The sequence below is a fragment of the Carassius carassius genome, chromosome 10 (assembly GCF_963082965.1).
Source record: "Carassius carassius chromosome 10, fCarCar2.1, whole genome shotgun sequence".
NCBI classification, from domain to species: Eukaryota; Metazoa; Chordata; class Actinopteri; order Cypriniformes; family Cyprinidae; genus Carassius; species Carassius carassius.
In genome coordinates, this window is record NC_081764.1 from 28,311,180 (window position 1) to 28,331,872 (window position 20,693).

A 20,693-nucleotide genomic window follows, 5' to 3' on the forward strand; every position below is an offset into this window, starting at 1 on the left:
TTTGAACAACTTGAAAGTGAATAAATGATGAAAGAATTGTATTTTTTATTTTTTTTTGGGTGGACCCGTCCCTTTAATGATCGCAAACGTGACCATGGATAAATCCCTTTATTTTGCCCTATTTTTTTCTTACATAATATTTTACAACTAATTTAAAAAAAAATATTTGGCTGATTATCTCAGTTTTGAATGCTGTTTAATATGTTTGGTTGACTTTCAGATGGATTTTAATAATGAATTTATCATTCCTTTTTTTGTTTTGTTTTTTCAGGAGATGTGATTGGCGCAGAGGGAGATGCTGATTGTAGCGTGTGGTCTTCAGCTGTGGACGAGGGGTTGGAATTGTCTCAGAGGCTGTGTGAGAGTGTGTTCTCTGGGCCGGAGGGAGAGATGGAGGCAGAAGGCGAGGAGCTCATGCTGGGGGCCTGTACACGTCTACGCACTGCTGTAGATAAACTACTGGAGCTGCTCTCTGAGTCCTCACAGCAGGTACCACGCTTATATTAAACACACACACACACACACACACACACACAAGCCCCTGACTCCTGTCTTCAGTGGTACATCATCTAATTCTAATATACTGATCTGGTGCTCAAGAAACGTTTCTTCTTATAATAGATGAAAACAGATGTTCTGCTTAATGTTTGTGTATTTTGTTTAGACTTTTTTTTTTGTGAGTTTGTTAGTTTCTTTTTTTGTGTAGGAACTGTTTCACCCTATATTCCTCTCTTAATTCTCTTAATTTTTTTTCTCTCTCTTCCCATCGTTTTCTCCTGTAGTTGGAGCAGATGTGTGGTCTACAGGCCATGCTAAATGAGCGGTTCAGAGATGGAGGTGAGGCCGGAGCGTCTCTGCTGTTTCAGAACTCTCAGCTCCTGGAGCAGCTGGATCATGAGGCCAGTCTGAAGAGCCAGTTACAACTGGAGCTGCACAAGGCCGAAGGTCAGAATACCTATATATGGTCTGTTGTTATCCATCGTATTCGTGTCTCTGTTTCATACTCCTATGACTTCTCATTTGCCATTTGCATGTGTGGCTCCAGGTCTGATGGAAGGCTATGTAGCTGAGAAAGCCGCTTTGGAGGAGGCCCTTCAGCAGAAAGAGACGCAGCAGCAGCGTCTGGCAGAGGAGCTGGAGAGCACACGCATTCAACTGCAGGAGCTCAGTGAAAATCACACCCTCCTCCTGCGTCAGAGAGAAGCCCTTACGACTGGCCTCGGAGACACTGAGAAGGGTGAGAGGCTGAAAGGCTTAAGGGCCATGATTTAAGCTGACATGCTTTAGTTTAATTCTCCGATTGAGTTATGCCACATGCAATTATGTAACATTAGTTTTGTCATTAGGTCAAGTCATTACCTGTTACAGATGTTTCTGTGGATTTGCACGCAGAGTAGGGGGTGTGCGATTATGTATCATCTGTGATAATATCATAATTATAGTTTTAAACTAAACTGACAATGTAGAGCATAACACTTGCTAAACCAAACTGAATTGCATTGAGGTCACACTTTGATTCTGTGACGCAGCCTATTTTAGCTAGAGCTGTTTTTCCCCAATATCAGCACAAATGTGAACGTCATTTGATTTTCGAAAAATGCAGTAAACAATAAGGAAACATTTTGAGTAACATTTTTTCACCATGTGCTGTTGCCTCTTTTAGTTTTTGTCGAAACAATTTCCAAACCACAGCAGAACATTTTATCTCTGACCAGCACAGTAGGGTTTTTATTTATTATTTATTTGTTTTTTTTGTTTTTTACTGCATGCATCTGCGTTTTGACCAAATCAGTTTAACAAAAGATTCAATATAATCAGTCATTTGAACAAATACCTACTGGCGGTTTTAGTTTCATATTTAATTATGACATAATTTTTATAAATGAAATTATACTTTTAATATTAATGTTAAAAAAACAATCCTGTAGGATTATTTATGCAATTGTAAATACAATTCAAGCCACCTCTGCATTAAACAGTCGGTGTAAATACATTTAAATGCCACTTTAGAAATTCAGATGCAGCTTCTGTTCCTCTTCTGCAATGCGAAGATGAATTTTGTTGATAGAGTTTATTTGATTTGATTTGATCTTATTCATACAATTAGGAATTTGAAGATGGTGCATATATCTAATAAAGTTTGAAAAAAAAAAAAAAAAGTTTAAGGTGGGAAAATATTGCCTTGTAGTGGAAAAATTCGAAGTAACCACTGCACAGAATATGTACAATTTCTGGTTTCGGCTGTCCACGACATGCCCGACCCAGCAAAGGTACCAGCACCAAAACACACTTGGCAAAATATTCACTAATTGTTTTCAAATGCCGTAAAATATGGAGGTAATTTTTGTCAATATTACACACCTAACATGGAGTGACATTTTTAAGATTGTGTGATTTGTGATGAAGGGTTTAGTTTCATGCTACAAATTCTTTCTGCTCTGTAGGCTTCCTCAACGCACAGAAGGAGACAGGTTTGTAATTAAAATCTGCGACTGAAGCAAATGTTTTGAGTTGAAAAATTACTTGTACAGTTTGACACTAAATGCATCCATTACAGATGAAGTTTGCAATGTTTTTTTATTTTTTTTATTTGTTGTTTATTAACATTTTTGCTTTTTCTGTCATGGTTTTTTTGCAGTTGAACTTTTGGCTTTGAAGGTCCAAATACTGGTTAATTTCTCTTAAGAGTCTTTCTTTGCCAATTTCTTCTTGATCCAGTTTGCTGTGCTTTTATTTGTGCATTGAGAATGCATAAAGATCAGGAGCTCCTGTGCTTGTTTGCATCTTAATTTGCATTTGCAGTTTGTGTGTTTTGTTGACATGAACTCTTCTGTCACTCATTCATTATATTCATTGGTCCTCCTGGGTTCTGTGCAGCTCTGCTAGCGGAGGCTGAGCGTTTGGGGCAGGAGCGTGTGGAGGTGCAGCGGCAGGCGGAGAAGGATTGTGGTGGTTTGGCGTCTCGTCTGCAGAAGCTGGAACAGGCCCTGGAGGAGCAGGAAAGTCGTGCGCATCAGCTGGAGGAACAGCACCGCCTGCAAACTGAGGACCTGCAGCAGCACATTGATGCTCTGGAGAAACAGCTCAAACATAACCGCCAGTTCATAGATGTGAGGGATTCCAAGAGTTTATTCAAGTGTCTGAAATTCAGCAGGTGAATATAAGCTAAGGGAAATAAATGACTGTGCCTTTTTTTTTTTTCTCATGTACAGGAACAAGCAGTGGAGCGGGAGCATGAGAGAGATGAATTCCAGCAAGAAATAAAGAATCTGGAAGCTCAGCTGAGACATCCATCTAAAGGACATGCTGGAGGGGACAGCAAGGGTCAGAGGGTAAGGGTCAATGTCAATGTCTTAACAGTCTGACACCCTTTCTGTGACAAGTATGTGAGCAGAATAAACTCAGCAATTTCTCGTCCCTGCTCAAAACATTCCACAGTCACTTCACTCCGTCTCCACTCTGGGTTTATATACCGTATTTTCCAGACTATAAGTCGCACTTTTTTTCATAGTTTGGCTGGTCCTGACTTATAGTCTAATGCGACATATTTATTAAAATTAATTTGACATGAACCAAGAGAACATTACCATCTCCAGCCGCGAGAGGGCGCTCTATGCTGATCAGTGCTCCTGTAGTCTATCACTGAAAACATAGAGCGCCCTCTCGCGGCTGGAGACGGTAATGTTTTCTCTTGGTTCTTGGTTCTAAATAAATAGTGCAGTGCGACTTATGTTTTTTTTCCTCGTCATGACGTATTTTTGGACTGATGCGACTTATACTTAGGTGCGACTTATAGTCCGAAAATACGGTGTGTGTGTGTATATATATATTCATAAAAATGAAGTCTTTACCTTCACTTTTGATCTAAATTAATGCATATATTTTTTTTATTTTATGATTTGAAGCCATTTGTGCATTTAGAGGGTTAAAGCGAGAGAGCATGCAGTGAATTCACTCTTGCTGTTTGTAAAATTGTCTCTCAGAAAATTGTCAAATTACTTTGTCAGTTATTTATTAAAGAAATGTGAATTGTATCTCACCTTCAGCATTATTCAAATCATTCAGAGCTGGGGTAAAATAATTATGTTCATCAAGGTGCTTTTTTTTTTCTCTCTAACTGAATATTGTAGATTGAGGACTTGGTTCTTCAGGTATGTTATCCAGCTGTAGTCGTTATTGTGCTTGTAGAAAAATTGCATGGCTTATGCGGCATTCCAATTAGTAGAGCATGTGATCGATCTTGTCCATCTTGTCTTTTTTGCCAAACCTTTTTTTCAGCAGGTAAACATCAGTCATGTCTGTAATGTTGTTTTTTTTTCCTCTTCCATCATCCTACTCAAACACACACATTCACACACTTATTCTCTTTCTTCTGAAATGTCTTTGCTTGCTACTATAGAGGCTTCTGAAAGCTTTATTTAATAGCTTTACTACCTAAACTGTACATTTGTGTCTGTTCATTTTAGGATTGTCGTCTTATAACCCTAATCCTTTGCAAAACTGTTGCTTTAATAATTTAAGGCAAATTTGTGCTGCTGTTTGGCATGTTTTCCCACATGGTTCAGTATTGGAATATTTGTATTCCAATACTTACACATTCACTTTTCTTAGGACTGTGGCCTGTTCCTGTCCCTTGTTATGGATACATGTGACACTTTCTTTGTCTAATTTTGTACAGGCGGAAAGTCTTCAGGCTCTGATCAAAGACAAGATAGAAGACTATATTGTACTGTTGTCAGCAAAAGAGCAGTGTGAGCGTGATGTGGAAGAGCGTAATGAAGAGATTGAAAAATTGACCGCTCGTAACCGAGAGTTGGAGCAGGCATTGCTAAGCTGTGCAGAGTCCAGCCGAACGGTCACACAACTGGAGCAAGAACTTCAGAAAGCACTCAAGAACATTCAGGAACTCACACAGGTGCACAAAAATACACTTACAAGAGCAAATGTGTATTTAGAGATGACAAAACCCCTAACATGCATATTTTTTACTGCTTTAGTTAGGTGTTAGTGTTTGGGTAGAATTGGAATTATTTTGTAGCATGAATATCTACATGGTTCTAACCAGTAGTGGTCTGTGTCTTTTTATTTTCAGGATAAAGAAGCTTTGCAGCAGCAGCAGTATGCTAATAAGCTCCAGATCTCTGCCCTACAGTCCAAACTTGATGAGACCAGACACCGTTTCCCTGATATGACCCCTGAGCTCAACCTCCGGGAGCAGCTAGAGGCCACACAACAGGATCTGCAGACTAAAGAACAACAGGTGTGTATAAAAAGGGAGTCATAGAGATAAGCAATTTAGCTTAACAGGTAGTTTTGTTTCTAGTTAGGACATGTTACATGGTAATTTAAGACTTTCCATCTCTCTTAGGTGGAATTGCTTTCAGAGCGTATAAGTGAGCTTGAGAAGGATTTGGTTGTGAGAGAGGAAGGGTTTGGACAACTAACACTACAGCTGGAGCTCAAAAACCGAGAAAGCAGAGCTACAGAAGATCAGCTCCATGCACACATCACGCACCTGCAGGTAAGGATGTGGTCTTGGTGTAGTCTGGCAATCCTATTGTGATAGGATGGCCAGCATGTTGACATTCTTGGAAATGTTTTATTTATAGCACAACTTTCATTGAATAGTGTAGGGTATTTAGTTGATGATTTTCTGGATGATATTAAAAAACCAGCTGGACCTCATTGTGTGTCCTTCAGGAGACTGTGGATGCTTTGACAAGGCGACTAGAACAGGACAGCGACGAATCCATCCTTCAGCTGCCTTCTGCCCTTCTGGAGGAGAAGAATCTGGAGATCGACCACTTAAACCAGCAGATCCTCCAGCTGCAGCAGGAGCTTGATATGACCAATGATAATAAGGTAAAACAAGCACGTCCACGTATGTTTTTGATCTCCCCAAATCTCTTATTCAGAAGTACGAAAAGAAACATTAACGGAACCGTAAGAATCGGAATAGTTACAATCCTTTTTAAAGGGGTCATGAACTGCCTTTTCTTTTTTATTTTGTACTGTTCTCTGAGGTCTACTTATAATGTCATAAAGTTTTTAAATCAAAAAAGCATAATTAAAAGAAATAACCTATTTTCTGTTTTGACCCGTTCATCAGAACGCTCCTGTGTGGTGGGTTGTAGACTCAGAAGTAAAAGCCCAATGCTATGATTGGCTAAAAGTTGTGTGTTTGACAGCCTACATCCTTCATAGATGGACGCTACTGTGATTTAGGTTAAAAATGCATAAATACTCGGTATATATCAAATGATCTGTAATAACACACAAAGCAGTGATTACATAATAAAAACAGGGACTCACACTTGTGTGGTGCGACATTACTGTCGGATCCAATATAGTCGACACAGCATCATCTTTTAGTTTCAAGGTTTCTGAAGTTCTCGCGTCGAATTGTGCCTTGTCTGTAAATGAAACCATGGTAAAATGAAGTGAACAAAGGACCAATTTTATACTCATGAGGTCCGGATCTTCATTGGAAGTAAAGTTCATACACCTTTTTTTTTTTTCCTAATGGTCGGATCAGAATTAAGGCAATGCAAAGACAGTTTTTTTTTTTTCACATCTTGGCACAAAATGCGTTTGCACAGCATTTTGTTCTCATCTTTATCATTTGGTTTCTATGTAGACCTGTGTTCGTCTCTCGCTATTTAAACTACATGGGCAAATCGGTGGGCAGGGCTAAACGGGCTTATGTAGAAGCAGGAGTTGATGATTTTCTGCGGAGGCGAGGATTAGCCACACTATTACGTCATAAAGTGGCACAGTCTTTTTGGCAGATTGGCTTCAATATAATTTGTTACGAGAGTTTTGAGTTCTGAAACTTACAGGATGTTTTTATTTTACAATGACCACCATATGTCAAAAGATCACTGGAATTTAGATTTCTCAGTTCATGACCTCTTTAAAGGCCGTGTTGCAGGGTAATTTTTTTTACGAATTTGTGCAATTTGCTTGATGGTAATAAACATTTAAACTGTTATCCATTGTATTTTATGTTGTTGGGTAACACAAAACGGAATATAATACAAAAAAGTAGGTACTATCTTACAGCGGTCTCCTTTCCCCCATAATGCATTGCATCACGTCACGTTGGGGAGAGAATTTACCAAAGCCCGCCTTGAGAGCATTGAGAGCGACTAGAGAGAGACGAGTAGTAGACGAGAGTATTCAGATAGCGCAGATTATAGATAAATAGATAAATACATAGATATATATATAGACTACATATATAGATAAATAGACAGACAGACAGATAGATAGATATCGACCAACAGCGACCCAAACACACTCACTTCCCTACAGCACAAGCTTTTCAGCGCAGTTTCCATGGGACAGCACCGCCCACACAAGCACCTGCCAAACACAGCGACACATACGCGGCTACGTTTGCAACAACATTTTCACCGGAGGAAGAGATAAACGCTTAGAAACGTCCATATAGCTAGCATGATGCCTTCTATTTCTAGATGACAAAGACAACGTTTACCAGTTCTACGACACTATGACAAAGGTTACCGGTACTTATCTGAACTAACGTCATGATCACTGCCACTAGATATAAAGAAAACGTTGATTTTTTTCACTCGACGCTACTCAATTACAGTAAAAAATAAATAAATAAATTATATATATATATATATATATATATATATATATATATATATATATGTATATATGTGTGTGTATGTATGTATGTGTGTGTGTGTGTGTGTGTGTGTGTGTGTGTCGTTATTGTGCACTGCTGCTCGTAGACTAGCTCCAGTGCTCATTGCTGCGATGCTTAACGATAGCAACTCACCAGGACACTTCACCAACTCTCCACTCATTCTCTTCGGACCATGCATTTAATAAGCTTTGACAAATCAGTTCTTGGCAATTCCTCATTTGCCCTCTCACGTCTGGCAGGTTCAAAATTACACAGCTGCAGGTCATCATACATGTTGGCTCTTGCCACCTCTTCCTCATCCCAGTCAGTCGCTATAACGTTAGTTCTGATGCTGCGTTCCAGGCAGGTTTTTGAGCTCGTAATCACTATTTCATACCACGACTAACAACTTTGTACCGTTCCAGGCAAGTTACGCCAAACTTTCTGAGTGCAAGGAATTGTAACTAGATTTTTTTTTTTTTATTGCAACGGTACATTGACCTAAAATCGTTTTTTCAACGTGTGCCACTTGCATAAACTGCATCCGTAGGCAGTATTATTCATAGGGGCTGTCATTGTTGTTTCGTGTGCTGTGTGACCTCGGAACTCGGAGTACATCTATCTAGTACGAGACACGAGTTCACGGGTGGGAAGTCACGAGTTTGATTACCGTTCCTGTGCTTTCACGGGTTTAAGGTTGGAAAAACACGGGTTACGGGTTGCCTGGAATGCGGCATCATACTAGACTGAGGCTACCTTTCCTCGACTTCTCCCCAACGTGACGTCATCGCAGAGTTGCATAAAAAAAACATTAATACCAAAAACTAAAAAAATAGGTCTTTAAGACTATTTTTGAGACATTTTAAAAATGATATACATATCTTGAGTGATTTATGTACCCATTAATCGAAAGTGGTGGTTGACCTGCAACATGGCCTTTAAAATCCCATCAATATTATTGAGGAAGATTGGAATACACTTTAGATCTTTCGAAATTAGATCTAAGGTTTGGTGCTTAGCTGAAGGCAATTCTGTAATTTGTTTTGGCTGATTAAGTGTGCTGCTGATTTGTAACTATATCTCATTATTGTTTTCAGGCGCTAGAGGAAAAGCAAGCTGAGATTGAAGAGCTGCGCTCTCTGGTCGAACGTCTTCGTTGTGATCAGGAACGTTTACGGCAGGCAAAGGAAGAAGAGACTGAGCAGCTCCATGAAGTTATTAACAAGCTTCAAGAGGAGTTAAGCCAGCTTGACCCCAACCATCATGAAGTCAGTGACCACAACACTGACAGCCCAGAGTCATCGGACTTCCCTTGGACCCCTCATCCTAACCAGCAGAGGGTCCCCGAGGAAAGCCTGTGCCAGGAGCTCAGCAGCCACACGCTGCAATCGTCCCGCGCTCGCTTGCAGGAGTTACAGATTGAGCTGGAGCAAGCAGCTGGAGAGAAGGACTCCCTTCAGAGACTGTTGCTCTCCCAAGAGAAACAGTATGGAACCCAGATGGAGACACTCGGCCGGAGTCTCGGAGAGGAAAGGGGGAAGGTGGTCATGTTGGAACAGGAGGCAAATGAGCTGAAACTCCAGCTAGAAGAGAAGCGGACCGAAGCTGAGAGATTGGCAGCTCGTGTTGAAGTGTTGGAAAATACAGAGCAAGCTCATCAGTCCAGGCTTCGAGAGTCTGAGCTTCAGTTGAGAATGGTGGAGGAGAGAAGAGACGAGGTCCAACAGGAGCTTGGCAGGCTGCAGGAGGAGGTGAAGAATCAGTGTGCTGAGAAGAAGCTTCTGGAAAACCAAATCTCCAAACTGCAAAGCAAAGAAGAGGAGTATCAGAATGAACTTGCCTCTTCACGGTCCAAACTTGAAGAGTTTGAGGAGAACATAAGAGTAAGCAAAGCCACCATCATTGCCTTGGAGACCAGCAAAAAAGAACTTCTCATTGAGAGAGAGGCTCTGAGAAAACGGGAGGGATGCCACCAGGAGGAAATGGAGAGTTTGAAACAGGAAGTAACATCAAAGACAAACTGCATAAAAGAACTATGTGAGCAACAGGAGGAGACTGTGGCTAAACAAGTTGAAGCTCAGAAAGAAGTACTGGTAAGTACTATATATATAGTTTTCATTTCTTATTGTAGTGGAATTTGAGCAACAGACTTGGGCTATAAACGTGACTGTCTATGAGCTGTGATGTAAACACTGAGTTATGAGTTATTTGGGAAGTTGCCTCAAGGTTTCATGCTTTACTGTAATTAGTTGCAGATCAACCATGTTGTGTGTGCGTTCTGGGAAGTGTCTGAAAATACAGAAGAAAAAAAGGGGAGGGACAAGACTAGAATGATTTAGTCCAACCCTCTGACATGAGAGAACAGCTCACACAGGAAGTAAATTTACAGAAAGAGGAAGTCCATCTGAAGTCTTTTAAACCGTTTACTTTTAAAGCTTAATCTCCACTTGATTAGTCATGAGGTAAAGTGGAGAGCTTCACCGTTCATATTTGCTGTGTTTTACAGTACAATGGAGTAGTATTTTAGCAAATAATATTTATTTCTTAGAACTTTCTAGTGGAAAGTCTATTTCTGTTTTAAATGAGCAGGAAGAGGAACTCTGATTGCTTTTACATGTAATAGCTGTATCATGTCATCTTTGGATTGTTTTGTGTTCACTAATTAGCTGGGAATAGTTTAGATCTTGTGTCATGCTTTTTTACAGGTGACTTGCTGCATATTTGAGCTTGTTCTTCCTGCTCTTTCATCAGAGCATGACCTTAGCTAAAAACAAGGTTTTGTGAATGTTGATAGAACACATTTTGTGTCTGTGGTGTAAAGAACTGACATTGAGTGTTTATTTTTGCAGACATGTGCTGAAGAGACCTTGGCTAAAGCTGAGACTGCTTTACGTGAGAGAGAAGAGCAGCTGATCCACCTGAGGGCGGAGCATGATGCTCTAAGGGCGGAGCTGGCAGCTGTGAAGGAGGGGCTTAGTACCAGCACAGAGAGAGCAGAAAAGCTACAGGAAGAGGGACAGGTATGTGGATTAGTTCTTATATTTATAGACACTCTATCTTGTGACTTGTCTGTTAAATTATTTCTCGGGGCAATCATGAATTATAAAGTAAATTAAGTAAATGCAATACAAATTCAATACAATGGTATATTCAAATAATTCTCATCAATATTAAAATTATTTTGCATTTCTTTTTTTTTTTGGGTGTGGCTTGTGTACCCAGAATGCGTTTTTTTTTTTTTTTTTTTTTTTTTTATATACAGATTTAATACATTATTAGGGTTAACAGAATAAGTAATTCCATAGAGCAAAAGCACCACTCACATTTTTATTAGAAATGTGAAAATTAAATTTGATCTTTCACCATCAGACGAAAGATCGTGCGTTGGCTGATCTCGAGGTCCATAACCAGCACCTGAAGGCGGAGCTGCGGAGTCTGCAGGATGACCTGGCTGTGCAAGAAGAAGAGTTGGCCTATCAGCAGCGGGAGCTAGAGCAGCTCCAACAGCGTCGCAACCTGCAGGACCACTATCCTAAACACGGCCACCGCTTTCTTGAAGGCCTTTCCCGTGACCCATCCCTCTCAGCTTCCCTATCTTCCCCAGAGGTCCTGCGTCGGTTGGACTGTAGTGAAGAGCGCCCCTCTCGTCTGCAGGTATCTCACCTCTCAGAGCTCAGTGTGCTCCACAACACCAGCCTGGAGCTCCACAGCAAGCCTTCACCTATGGAGCGGGACAAAGAGAGACCACACGCCAGACAAACTTTTACCCCACCTTCAGAGGAAGTTCCACCCAGCACACACTCTGCATCCCCATGCTCACTTACTGTGTCTGAACACCTTTCTATGCTCGAATCGCTGGATCCAGATAAGGTAAACATGCATTTTTTTTTTTTTTGGCCCACATGTAAATCCCTTTTCTATTTTTTTCTGGTTTCTGTCTTTTGATAAATTTATCACCATTTTATTAGACGCAATTTCTAAATTCATACATCGTTCATTCATAAATCTCTTAAAATCTAATAAAAATAACACTTTACCACCCAACGTTTGCACACTTTTGTTTTTGTCCTAACAGCACTGCACATCAGAAGTATACTATATACATAAAAACATGGATGAAAAATGGTCCTGGTTGTATGGTAGTGGAAATATAAATAGAAGATTTCTGTAATTTCTTCAAATTAATGAATGTTTATTTTGCTGGTTTCTCATGAAGTATTGATTCATCACCCACAAAATTTGACTGCACCTTTAGTAAATAGTTTATCTATTAGATCTGAAAATTCTCTCACTTTGGATCTTCATGATTTTTTGCTGTATTTGTAGAAAATGCCCTAAACAAATTGCAATAGTTAGAATTGTTGTCACATGGTTCTCTGTTAAAATCATTATTGGCATTAATGGTGTATCGGTTATGTGTTAAGGTTGATGAATTGGACAATTCAGATGTGACACCATCTCGGTCTCCACTTGGTTCCACCTCTCCTGTGTCTGTGCCGGAGTGGGTCAGTGATGGATACGGCAGCAGTGAGTAGTGTACTTATGCATGCTTGCATTTCTGTATAAGAGAGACTGCATGTGTTTAATAAGGTTAAGATCATTTCCCTTGTTAGTTATCTTAATGTGTTTGTGTTTGTAGATGTGAGCTCAGAGTTGGAAGCCATGCTGAAACTTGAGTTGGAGAATACAGAGCGTTTAGATGCTCATTTTGTAGAGTATCTGCGCTGCAGAGGAATGTCACCTGCTGAAAACCCAGATAGCGCTGCAGGCAGTATGCATGAGAGACACGAGGCCCTCACACCTGAGTTACAGGTAAACAGTATTAAAACACTGTCCTCACTCATACATTAAGAAATTATTGATTGTGATTTATATAATTTGTATCATTCAAAGGGTATGTTGAAGCGTGTCTACCAGGAAAGCTGCAGAATCCTGTCTTTATCCCATCGCCCTGCCCCATCTGGCCAGTCCCGCCCAGATTCTGATCCTGCCCCACCCCCCACCTGGCAGAGGGAGAGACGGGCCTTACAGGAGACCATCCTATCTCTCAGAGAGCTGCTCTGCAGAATGGCTGACAGAGAACCCATGGTGAGGTTCATCTGTGCATTGCTTACTCGATAGAGTTTGCACACGGTTGATGGTTTGCATTAGCATGTGTACAATCCAACAGTTCACCTGCATTTTTAATTTTGTGTTTTTGTGTTGCGTATGCATATGAAGACTGATAAGGGGGATGTGGACTGGAGGCGTGAGCTATTTCAGGTGGTCCGCAGTGTGTTTGACAGTGAAAGGGAGTGGCTTCACTCTCAGCTTCAAGCTTTCATGGCAACCACTACTCAGATGGACCTCACCTCTTTGCTGGATCAGTTAAAGAAACTGTTTCAGAAGCAGGTGCTGAGCAGCTCACCTTGTTATGCTGATATTGCCGTATTAAATGCATTAAAGTGCTTTTGTTATTCATTAACTGTTCTCTTTCAGGAGGAGCAGCAGTGGAAATCTCTGGAGCAGCTGTTTAATGCAGACCGTCACAGTCTGTTGGCTGAGGTGCGCAGCCTGCATGCGCAGATGCATGCAAGCACCCAGCAGAGCCAGGAACAGCTACGGCAGCTGCAGGATTCCCTGCACACTGCAAAAGAACAGGGCTTGGACGCGCAACATCAGCTGCGTAGAGGTGGTATATTCTTCACAATTCGATTAAGAAAAAAATTACAGCAAGTATTAAAAAGCCAACAAAAAACCTCCAAAGGCAGATTTTAACTTTGTGCACTGTTTAGCTGAAGAGCTGGAGTTGCAGCTGCAACAGGAAAAGACTGTGTCACATGATCTGCGCACCACTCTGGAAGCTGAGAAAATTGGGGGATTGGAGCGGCAGAGGCAGTTAGAGGCGGAGCTTAAGGCTGTGTCAGTGCTGAAGGCGGAGCTAGAGGAGACCAGGCTACAGCTTCAGTCTACATACAAAAATCTAGATGAAATGAAGAGGCAAATTCAAAAGCTCAGGTACAGCAAACATGTATGCACACCCTTTGAATATGCTAAATGTTGTTACTTTTAATTTTTTTTCTGAAAAATGTAAGGCTTTTTTGTCTTTAAGGCAACAGCTGGAAAATGTTGAGGCTGAACATCGAGACTGTCTACAGGCATTGGAGAAAGAGCAGGCTAGAGTACAGGAACTGCAGGAGGACCTCCAGCAACAGCGACTCATCGACCAGCACGCAGTTGAGCAAAACCACCAAACACAGGAGGTAAAACACAGTTTTGATGCACTAACCTTATATTGGTGACTGTTGTTCGGGTTTAATAATTTTATCAATATGTGGTGGCTCTTTTTGTTGTGTGTGTTTTGTCATTGCAGCATTAGAATTGTTTTGGTCACTGACAACTGAGTAAATGATTCAGTCACACTAGAATTTAAGCATGCAAAATTCCTGTGGGCATTGCGATAGCTCCTATATGACATCACACTCTGTAGCATCTTTTTCAAAAACATAAATTCAAAATCTAAAAAAGGACTGTTTACCGCAATGCTGTAAACATCCAGCTTCTGTTAATTCAGCCAAGAAGTTCCACTGGGATGTATCTTATATGTCTCTTATATCGACCTTCATGTAATATAAATTTGCAAGTCAGAGTTCACTAAACTTAAGTGAAATGTGAAACTTCGCGTAAGCTTATTGGTCTGCTCTTTGTGCGAGTATAATTGAAAGTCAGTGGAAAGAACAGTGTAGTATGGCTGCACCTTTTATTAGTAAATTAAGCAGTTCGATAATGTCTGTCATAATTTTGCATGGTCATTCATCATCTTTTTCTTGTTAATTAGATGTAAATGTTCAGTTTATTTCATTCACAAACCAGAAGTGTTCATTTAGTTTACTTACGAACTAAAGTTTTGCTCCAGCTCCAAAACATGCTTGTTCAGTGAAGAGCACATGCCCATTCAGTAGATTCAACCAATGAAATGCTCTCACAGCCCAACTATAGCTCTCTATAGCCAGTCTATGAAGGCAGGAAAGCAGTTGCAATTAGTGTTGTCACGGTACCAAAATTTCAGTATTCTGTACCAATACCATTGAAAATCCTCGGTTCTCGGTACCAAAGCAAAACACACAAATATGCTAATAAAAAAAAAAAACACACACACACTTAAGTTTCACCCAAATTTAATTTGTCTTTTAATTACGGTAATGAAATTTAAACACATTTTATTTTTTGGTAAATAAAGGTATTTTTGCTATTAAAATTAAAACATGGAAGAAATATTGTGTGATTTATTTCTTTAAAAAAATGAAGTATTATTCATTTTTTCAACAGTAGTAGCAGTATCACATACATTCTACTAAATAATAGTAATATTTCTAGCACAATGCCTTTATGTAAAAATGAACTTATTTTGACGGGTTGCCGTGAATACCTTTAAATTGACACTGGTTTTACTCAAAACAGTAAAATGCTTGTGAAGTGACTCAGAACAGTTCTGGTGATGTTGTTTATGTATTTATGTCCTCGTTGAGATGGCAGATGCTGAAATTACTGCAAGCATCACGCGCTTCAGTCTATGTAGTAAACAAACCTGCACGTCTCTGCCATTCATTCATTCACACAGAGACGCGCAAAACATATATAAGTCGCACTGGACTATAAGTCGCATTTATTTAGAACCAAGAGAAAACATTACTGTCTACAGCCGCAAGAGGGCGCTCTATGCTGTTGAGTGGTAGACTACAGGAGCAATGAGCAGCATAGAGCGCCCTCTCGCGGCTGGAGACAGTAATGTTTTCTCTTGGTTCTTTTCTCTTGGTTCATGTCAAATTAATTTTGATAAATAAGTCGCACCTGACTAGAAGTCTCAGGACCAGCCAAACTATGAAAAAAAGCTGTGACTTATAGTCCGGAAAATACGGTACTAAATTAATTTAATTTAGTTATGTGGTGATATTGAGAATTCTGAAAACTGGTCTTGATTGAGCCTAATTACGATGTAGTAATCCTTTTATTTTTTCTTTAAACAGTCTTTGCACCACGCTTTGAATGAGCAAGCATCCCATGTCAGTCAGCTGAACTCCGCACTGGAACAGGAGCGCATCACATCCAGTAACCTGCGCTCTGAGCTCCAGATTGAGCAGTCTCGTTGTGAGGCCCTGTTGACCAAGGAGCACGAACGCACCGAACTTGCGCTTTCCCGCCTGGAGGAGGAACGCTCCCGATCAGCGGAGCTCTCAGATTTCCTCTCTCGCCAAGCCCAGGAGCACACGCGCCGTTTAGAGGAGGAAGCTCGCAGACAGGAAGCAGCCAGTGCCCATGACCGAAAGTTTATTCAGGACCTACGGGCTCAGTTGGAACAGGAGAGGCGTCAGGGGGAGGACCTGGCAACCATGCTGGAACGTCTGCAAGGACAGGTGCTGGAAGGGAAGTGCAGACAAGCGGAGCAGGCGGAGCAGGAGTCACACAAGGAGCAGGAGGAAGTGAGGAGGCTCCGTGCAGCTCTGGAGGGCCTGCAGACTCAGAAAACAGAGGTCGGACGCACTCTAGAGGCGGAGCGAGAGAGAGCTGCTCAGTTACAAATGGAGTTGGATGTGATGAAGGAAAAGATGAGAGTAGTGAAAGAGAGAGAGAGAGTGAGGGAGGAACAGATGGAGAGGCAGAGGAAACAGGAGCAGGTGGAAAAGGAGCGACGACAGGAACGGACCAATGAGAAACTGGTGAAGAAAAAGATTAATCTTCTTAAAGGGATAGTTCACCCAATAATGACAGTTCTGTCATAATTTACTCATCCTCATTATTCCAAACCCATAAGACCCAAAACCTAAATTAGATCAGTTCATCAAAGCGATTTGTATTTTAATGGGTCAGAAACCGCTCCGGTTTCAAAGAATGTCCTATTTTGTTTTGAATATTAACCAGTCCCATGGGCTTGGAATGAAATTAGGGTTAATAAACAAATAACCGTTTTGATTTTTGGATGAACTAACCCTTTAAATTGATATGTACATGAGCATTATAATGTACATTTAGAGCACTGAAGTTGTATGATAAATTGTCTCAGTTGGAGTTGGAAGTGTTGCGTCAGAAGGATCAGCAGCAGTTGAGGCAGCTGCAGCAGACGCTGGCTGACCTGGAGCAGAAAGAGAAACAGCTCGCATCCGATCGCCTGCAGAGAGACACACACTCCAGTGGCCTGACCTGGGGTCAGAGCGCACTCACTAACATCCCTCAGGTAATATTCTGCAGCCAGAAGTTTTAAATGGGTATTATGTTGTTGTTGTTTCTGTTTGTTTTTTTGTTTTACTTGTACTGTTAAATTATAAACCCAAACCTAACCCCAAAAATGCTGTTTTTGTTTTACAAGCAAATATACCCAGACCTACTGATCCTCAAAAGCTTTCACTCAGATGAAAGTGTTAGTACAGATTTCAAATGACTAGTATGACAATAAAAAAAAAACTGTGTTGTACTGTGTTAGTACAGCATACCTAAGAAAGCCTAAGTGCTAAAGGGATAATTCACCCAAAAATGAAGTGTCTATTTACTCACCCCCATGTCATTGCAAAACTGACTGACTGATTGACTGATAAAAACCTGATATTTTGAAGAATGTTGATAACCAAGTAGTTTCAGTTCTCGGGGACTTCTGTTGTGTTTTTGTATACATTATAGTGGAAGTTAATGGGAATTAAAATCGTTCACACCAGTGTAAATGATTGGCACAAATGCGTTTCCGATTTTTCGCATGTGACTTGTCTGTTCAGAACAGTGTGGGGAAAAAATGGCAGATGCATCAAATGGAAATGAATTCACTCTCTGACCATAGGTGGTACAGAAATAGTTATCCTTGAACATGAAGGCAAGGAAAGCATCTGAATGTTTTTTTTGGCCAAATTGTGCAACCCTTTAGAAAAGCAAAGCAAACCTGGAGATTTTTTTAAATTGCAATTCTGAGGAATCGCAATTATGCTTTTCCCCAAACTGATTTTGATCCTGTAATGTAATGTGATTAATCTTCTGCTCAATAGGATTCTACCTCATCCTCTCCCTCACTAATGGAACGTTTGCTGAAGGAGAACGCCAAGTTCTCAGAGTGTCTCGCTGCTCTGAGTGAGGAGAAGATCTCCCTCAAACACACTATATCCTGTTTGGAGAGAGACCTGCAAAGCCTGCAACGCCAGGAGCAGGTAAGATCATTTTCAATTGGTTTCTTTTTTTATTTTTATGATCCTTTTTTTGAAAGTGAACGTTTTTTAACATCAATCAAGACATAATGCTACCAGTAAATCCACTTGAAAAATGTTTGTAATAATAATATACATATGGACACATTACTATTAATGATAAAAAGGATAATGAAAAAATATGTATATAAAGAAAAAGGAGAGATAAATTAAATATTTGTCATTTGAATGCATGTAAATTTCAAAGTATAGTAAATAGTTTTTGATGCTCCATGTAGATTTGGTTGTGTGTGTTTGTCTGTCCGTCAGGTGAATTCTCCTGCTGTTACGGAGCAGTGCATGTTATCAGAGAAGCTGACCTGGCAGAAGGAAAAAGCAACTCTTCAGGCTGCGCTGCGTAAAGCAGAGACTGAACTGTCAAAAGTCTCTGCTAGTAATGAAAACAGACCCACCTATGACCTCTCCAGCAGCAAGGTTAGCTGGATTACAGTTTCACAATGTATAATATGTCCTTTTCTTTTAATTGTTTGATATACAGTGTTTAGTCTTGACCGAAAATGTGTACTTGAAGTACCATTCTGAGATTTGAACTTATTTCAATAATTTAAGAACACGTTCACTGTTCTCTGATGTTGGCTAATGATCAAATAATATATATATATATATATATATATATATATATATATATATATATATGTATATATGTATATATGTATGTATGTATGTATGTATGTATGTATGTATGTATATATGTATGTATATATGTATGTATATATATATATAATTTTTTTTTTTTTTTTAAATATACACTTATAATTTTATTATTATTTTCCATCAACTCAACCCCCCCTGTAGTTCCCATACAAAGCTGGTTTAGGAAACCCTAGAGCTGTTAATGAGTCTTGTATAAGAGTATCGCATGCTGCTTCAAAGATAAGATGTAAAAGTCCATTTTAAACCGTTTAAGTTCGTTTGAACTTCTTGCTTAATGAACCTGTTCCTGTAGGTGCAGCGACTTTATGAGAGATACCTGCGAGCGGAGAGTTACAGGAAGTCTCTGGTTTATCAGAAGCGTTATCTGCTGTTGCTGCTGGGAGGGTTTCAAGAGTGTGAACAGGCTACTCTTGCGCTCATCGCGCGTATGGGTGCGCGGCCCACATTGAGCCAATCGCAGGTCTCCAGGCCTCTAAACCGATTCAGAACATCTGTCAGAGTAGTCATCGCTATCTCAAGGTAAGACAAATGGCTATGCAGCATGATTGGTATAGCATTTTGAAAATGCTGGCTTGTAACAGTTTTAAGTTTAGACATGTTTTTATTTGAATTTGAGACATTGAGCTGCTTATACCTTTTTTTTTTTTTACCTTAGTTTCTGGGTGGTTACTTAGTTTCTTATTGCTTTTTAGATTAAAGTTCCTCACCAGGAAATGGCAGAGAGCTACAAGGAAAATCTCAGTAGGCAGTGCCACAGTGCGTGGAACAGGACCAAGCACAGGTAAGTGTGTAAATCACATGATCTACTTATTCAGCTTGCACACTTGATTTGGTAGTTCTACGGGTGATTTGAATCCTTAGTCATTTACGTGCTGTCTTCTGTCTTAGTTCATGCTCTGAGGACTGAAGTGCTGAGGCCTCAGCAGTCTGGAGTTGCGTTCAACTCTCCACCCACCCGTGATCATGTCTTGGCTCAAAGGGGCGTGGCCTCGTCTCTGGTGCCGCCAATCAAATCACCCTTCAGACTGAATAACAGGTGAAAAGAATTCTTACTTCTCAAACAGGTGTATGGAATGTTGATCTAGTCCCCCCTTTTAGTCAGTGTTTTTAAAAACAACAGATTTAATAACTTAACTTCCCCTCTTTTCTCTTCTTGTACCATATACCAAGAATGTACCCAAGTCCAGTGTTGGGAGCAGCTGAACGCTCCTTCAGCTCTACCCAAGATCAAGAACGTTCCCTTACAGAGTATATCCAGCATCTGGAGACTGTCCAGCAGCGTCTGGGAGCTGGTTGTCCAGGTAGGATGAGGCCAGCCAGAACTTTTATAACAAGTTTTTAGTGTCACTTTTGATTAGTTTAATGTCTTTGCTGAATATAATTAATTTATATAAAAAACACTGCACACTGTGTGTAAAGTGACTGCAGGTAAGACAGATGCAGGACTGATATTTCTAATCATATTGTTTGTGTATATATTTTTTTTCCCCCACAGGTTCCCCATCAGTGCTTCCATACGCCAGAAAATCTGATCGATGAATGAAGAATTCTGATCACTAGTGCCAGTCTGTTTAAATTAGTTGTTTTTTTTACATTCATACATTTTTATTTGCTATTTTTTTAATGCTTTATCATTTTAGCTGAAACAATGTCACCAATAACGTGTTTTTTTTTGTATACAAAGTTTGAATGGTCTGTAATTGTTCAGTTTATATTTGTTTTTACATGTTGTCCACAATAAGGCATTTGCACTTGTATATGTGTTTGTGTTTGTTTTTGTTTTTTATGGATGCCACCCTTTAAATGCACATGGTTGGACATGTTTTGTAAAATGTTTTATATTCTTTTTTTTATGGACCGTATTTCTATGAAAATACATTTCTTAATTCAATAAATATTTTAGTCTAAATTTATTTTTGGTTTCCGTCATTTCTTGATGGACTTATTTCTTGAGTAGCATTGAGTAACTTAGCTTAGTAGTTTATCAACCGTTAAATGCTACGTAATGCCTGTTAGTAGATGATGTTAGCGTTATGGTGGGATTTAGATGAAGGAAAAAAAGTCCTCAAATTGGAAATATGAATTGCCATTTGGAAATCAGGAAATAATTTTGAAAAGTGTTAAAATATATTGTTGTATTTTAAATACAATACATGGCT

The 20,693-nt window shown here is 39.9% G+C and overlaps 1 protein-coding gene across 1 annotated transcript in view; it reads left to right on the plus strand.

Annotated features, from left to right (window-relative positions):
• Window positions 1-20,325, plus strand: part of LOC132152074 (pericentrin-like) — a 43,162-nt gene extending 22,837 nt beyond the window's left edge. Inside the window, exons 26-53 of the mRNA XM_059560750.1 lie at window positions 272-489; window positions 783-945; window positions 1,046-1,237; window positions 2,878-3,110; window positions 3,213-3,332; window positions 4,679-4,915; window positions 5,093-5,260; window positions 5,369-5,521; window positions 5,701-5,862; window positions 8,755-9,750; window positions 10,507-10,677; window positions 11,027-11,527; window positions 12,082-12,184; window positions 12,297-12,469; window positions 12,551-12,745; window positions 12,878-13,048; window positions 13,136-13,331; window positions 13,432-13,654; window positions 13,749-13,899; window positions 15,664-16,353; window positions 16,698-16,868; window positions 17,665-17,823; window positions 18,130-18,294; window positions 18,827-19,053; window positions 19,227-19,315; window positions 19,423-19,570; window positions 19,705-19,835; window positions 20,030-20,325. Of these exons, the coding sequence (XP_059416733.1) occupies window positions 272-489; window positions 783-945; window positions 1,046-1,237; window positions 2,878-3,110; window positions 3,213-3,332; window positions 4,679-4,915; window positions 5,093-5,260; window positions 5,369-5,521; window positions 5,701-5,862; window positions 8,755-9,750; window positions 10,507-10,677; window positions 11,027-11,527; window positions 12,082-12,184; window positions 12,297-12,469; window positions 12,551-12,745; window positions 12,878-13,048; window positions 13,136-13,331; window positions 13,432-13,654; window positions 13,749-13,899; window positions 15,664-16,353; window positions 16,698-16,868; window positions 17,665-17,823; window positions 18,130-18,294; window positions 18,827-19,053; window positions 19,227-19,315; window positions 19,423-19,570; window positions 19,705-19,835; window positions 20,030-20,073 (6,350 nt within the window). The 3' untranslated portion in view covers window positions 20,074-20,325. The remainder of the gene's footprint in view (window positions 1-271; window positions 490-782; window positions 946-1,045; window positions 1,238-2,877; window positions 3,111-3,212; window positions 3,333-4,678; window positions 4,916-5,092; window positions 5,261-5,368; window positions 5,522-5,700; window positions 5,863-8,754; window positions 9,751-10,506; window positions 10,678-11,026; window positions 11,528-12,081; window positions 12,185-12,296; window positions 12,470-12,550; window positions 12,746-12,877; window positions 13,049-13,135; window positions 13,332-13,431; window positions 13,655-13,748; window positions 13,900-15,663; window positions 16,354-16,697; window positions 16,869-17,664; window positions 17,824-18,129; window positions 18,295-18,826; window positions 19,054-19,226; window positions 19,316-19,422; window positions 19,571-19,704; window positions 19,836-20,029) is intronic.
• The last annotated feature ends 368 nt before the right edge of the window (window positions 20,326-20,693 follow it).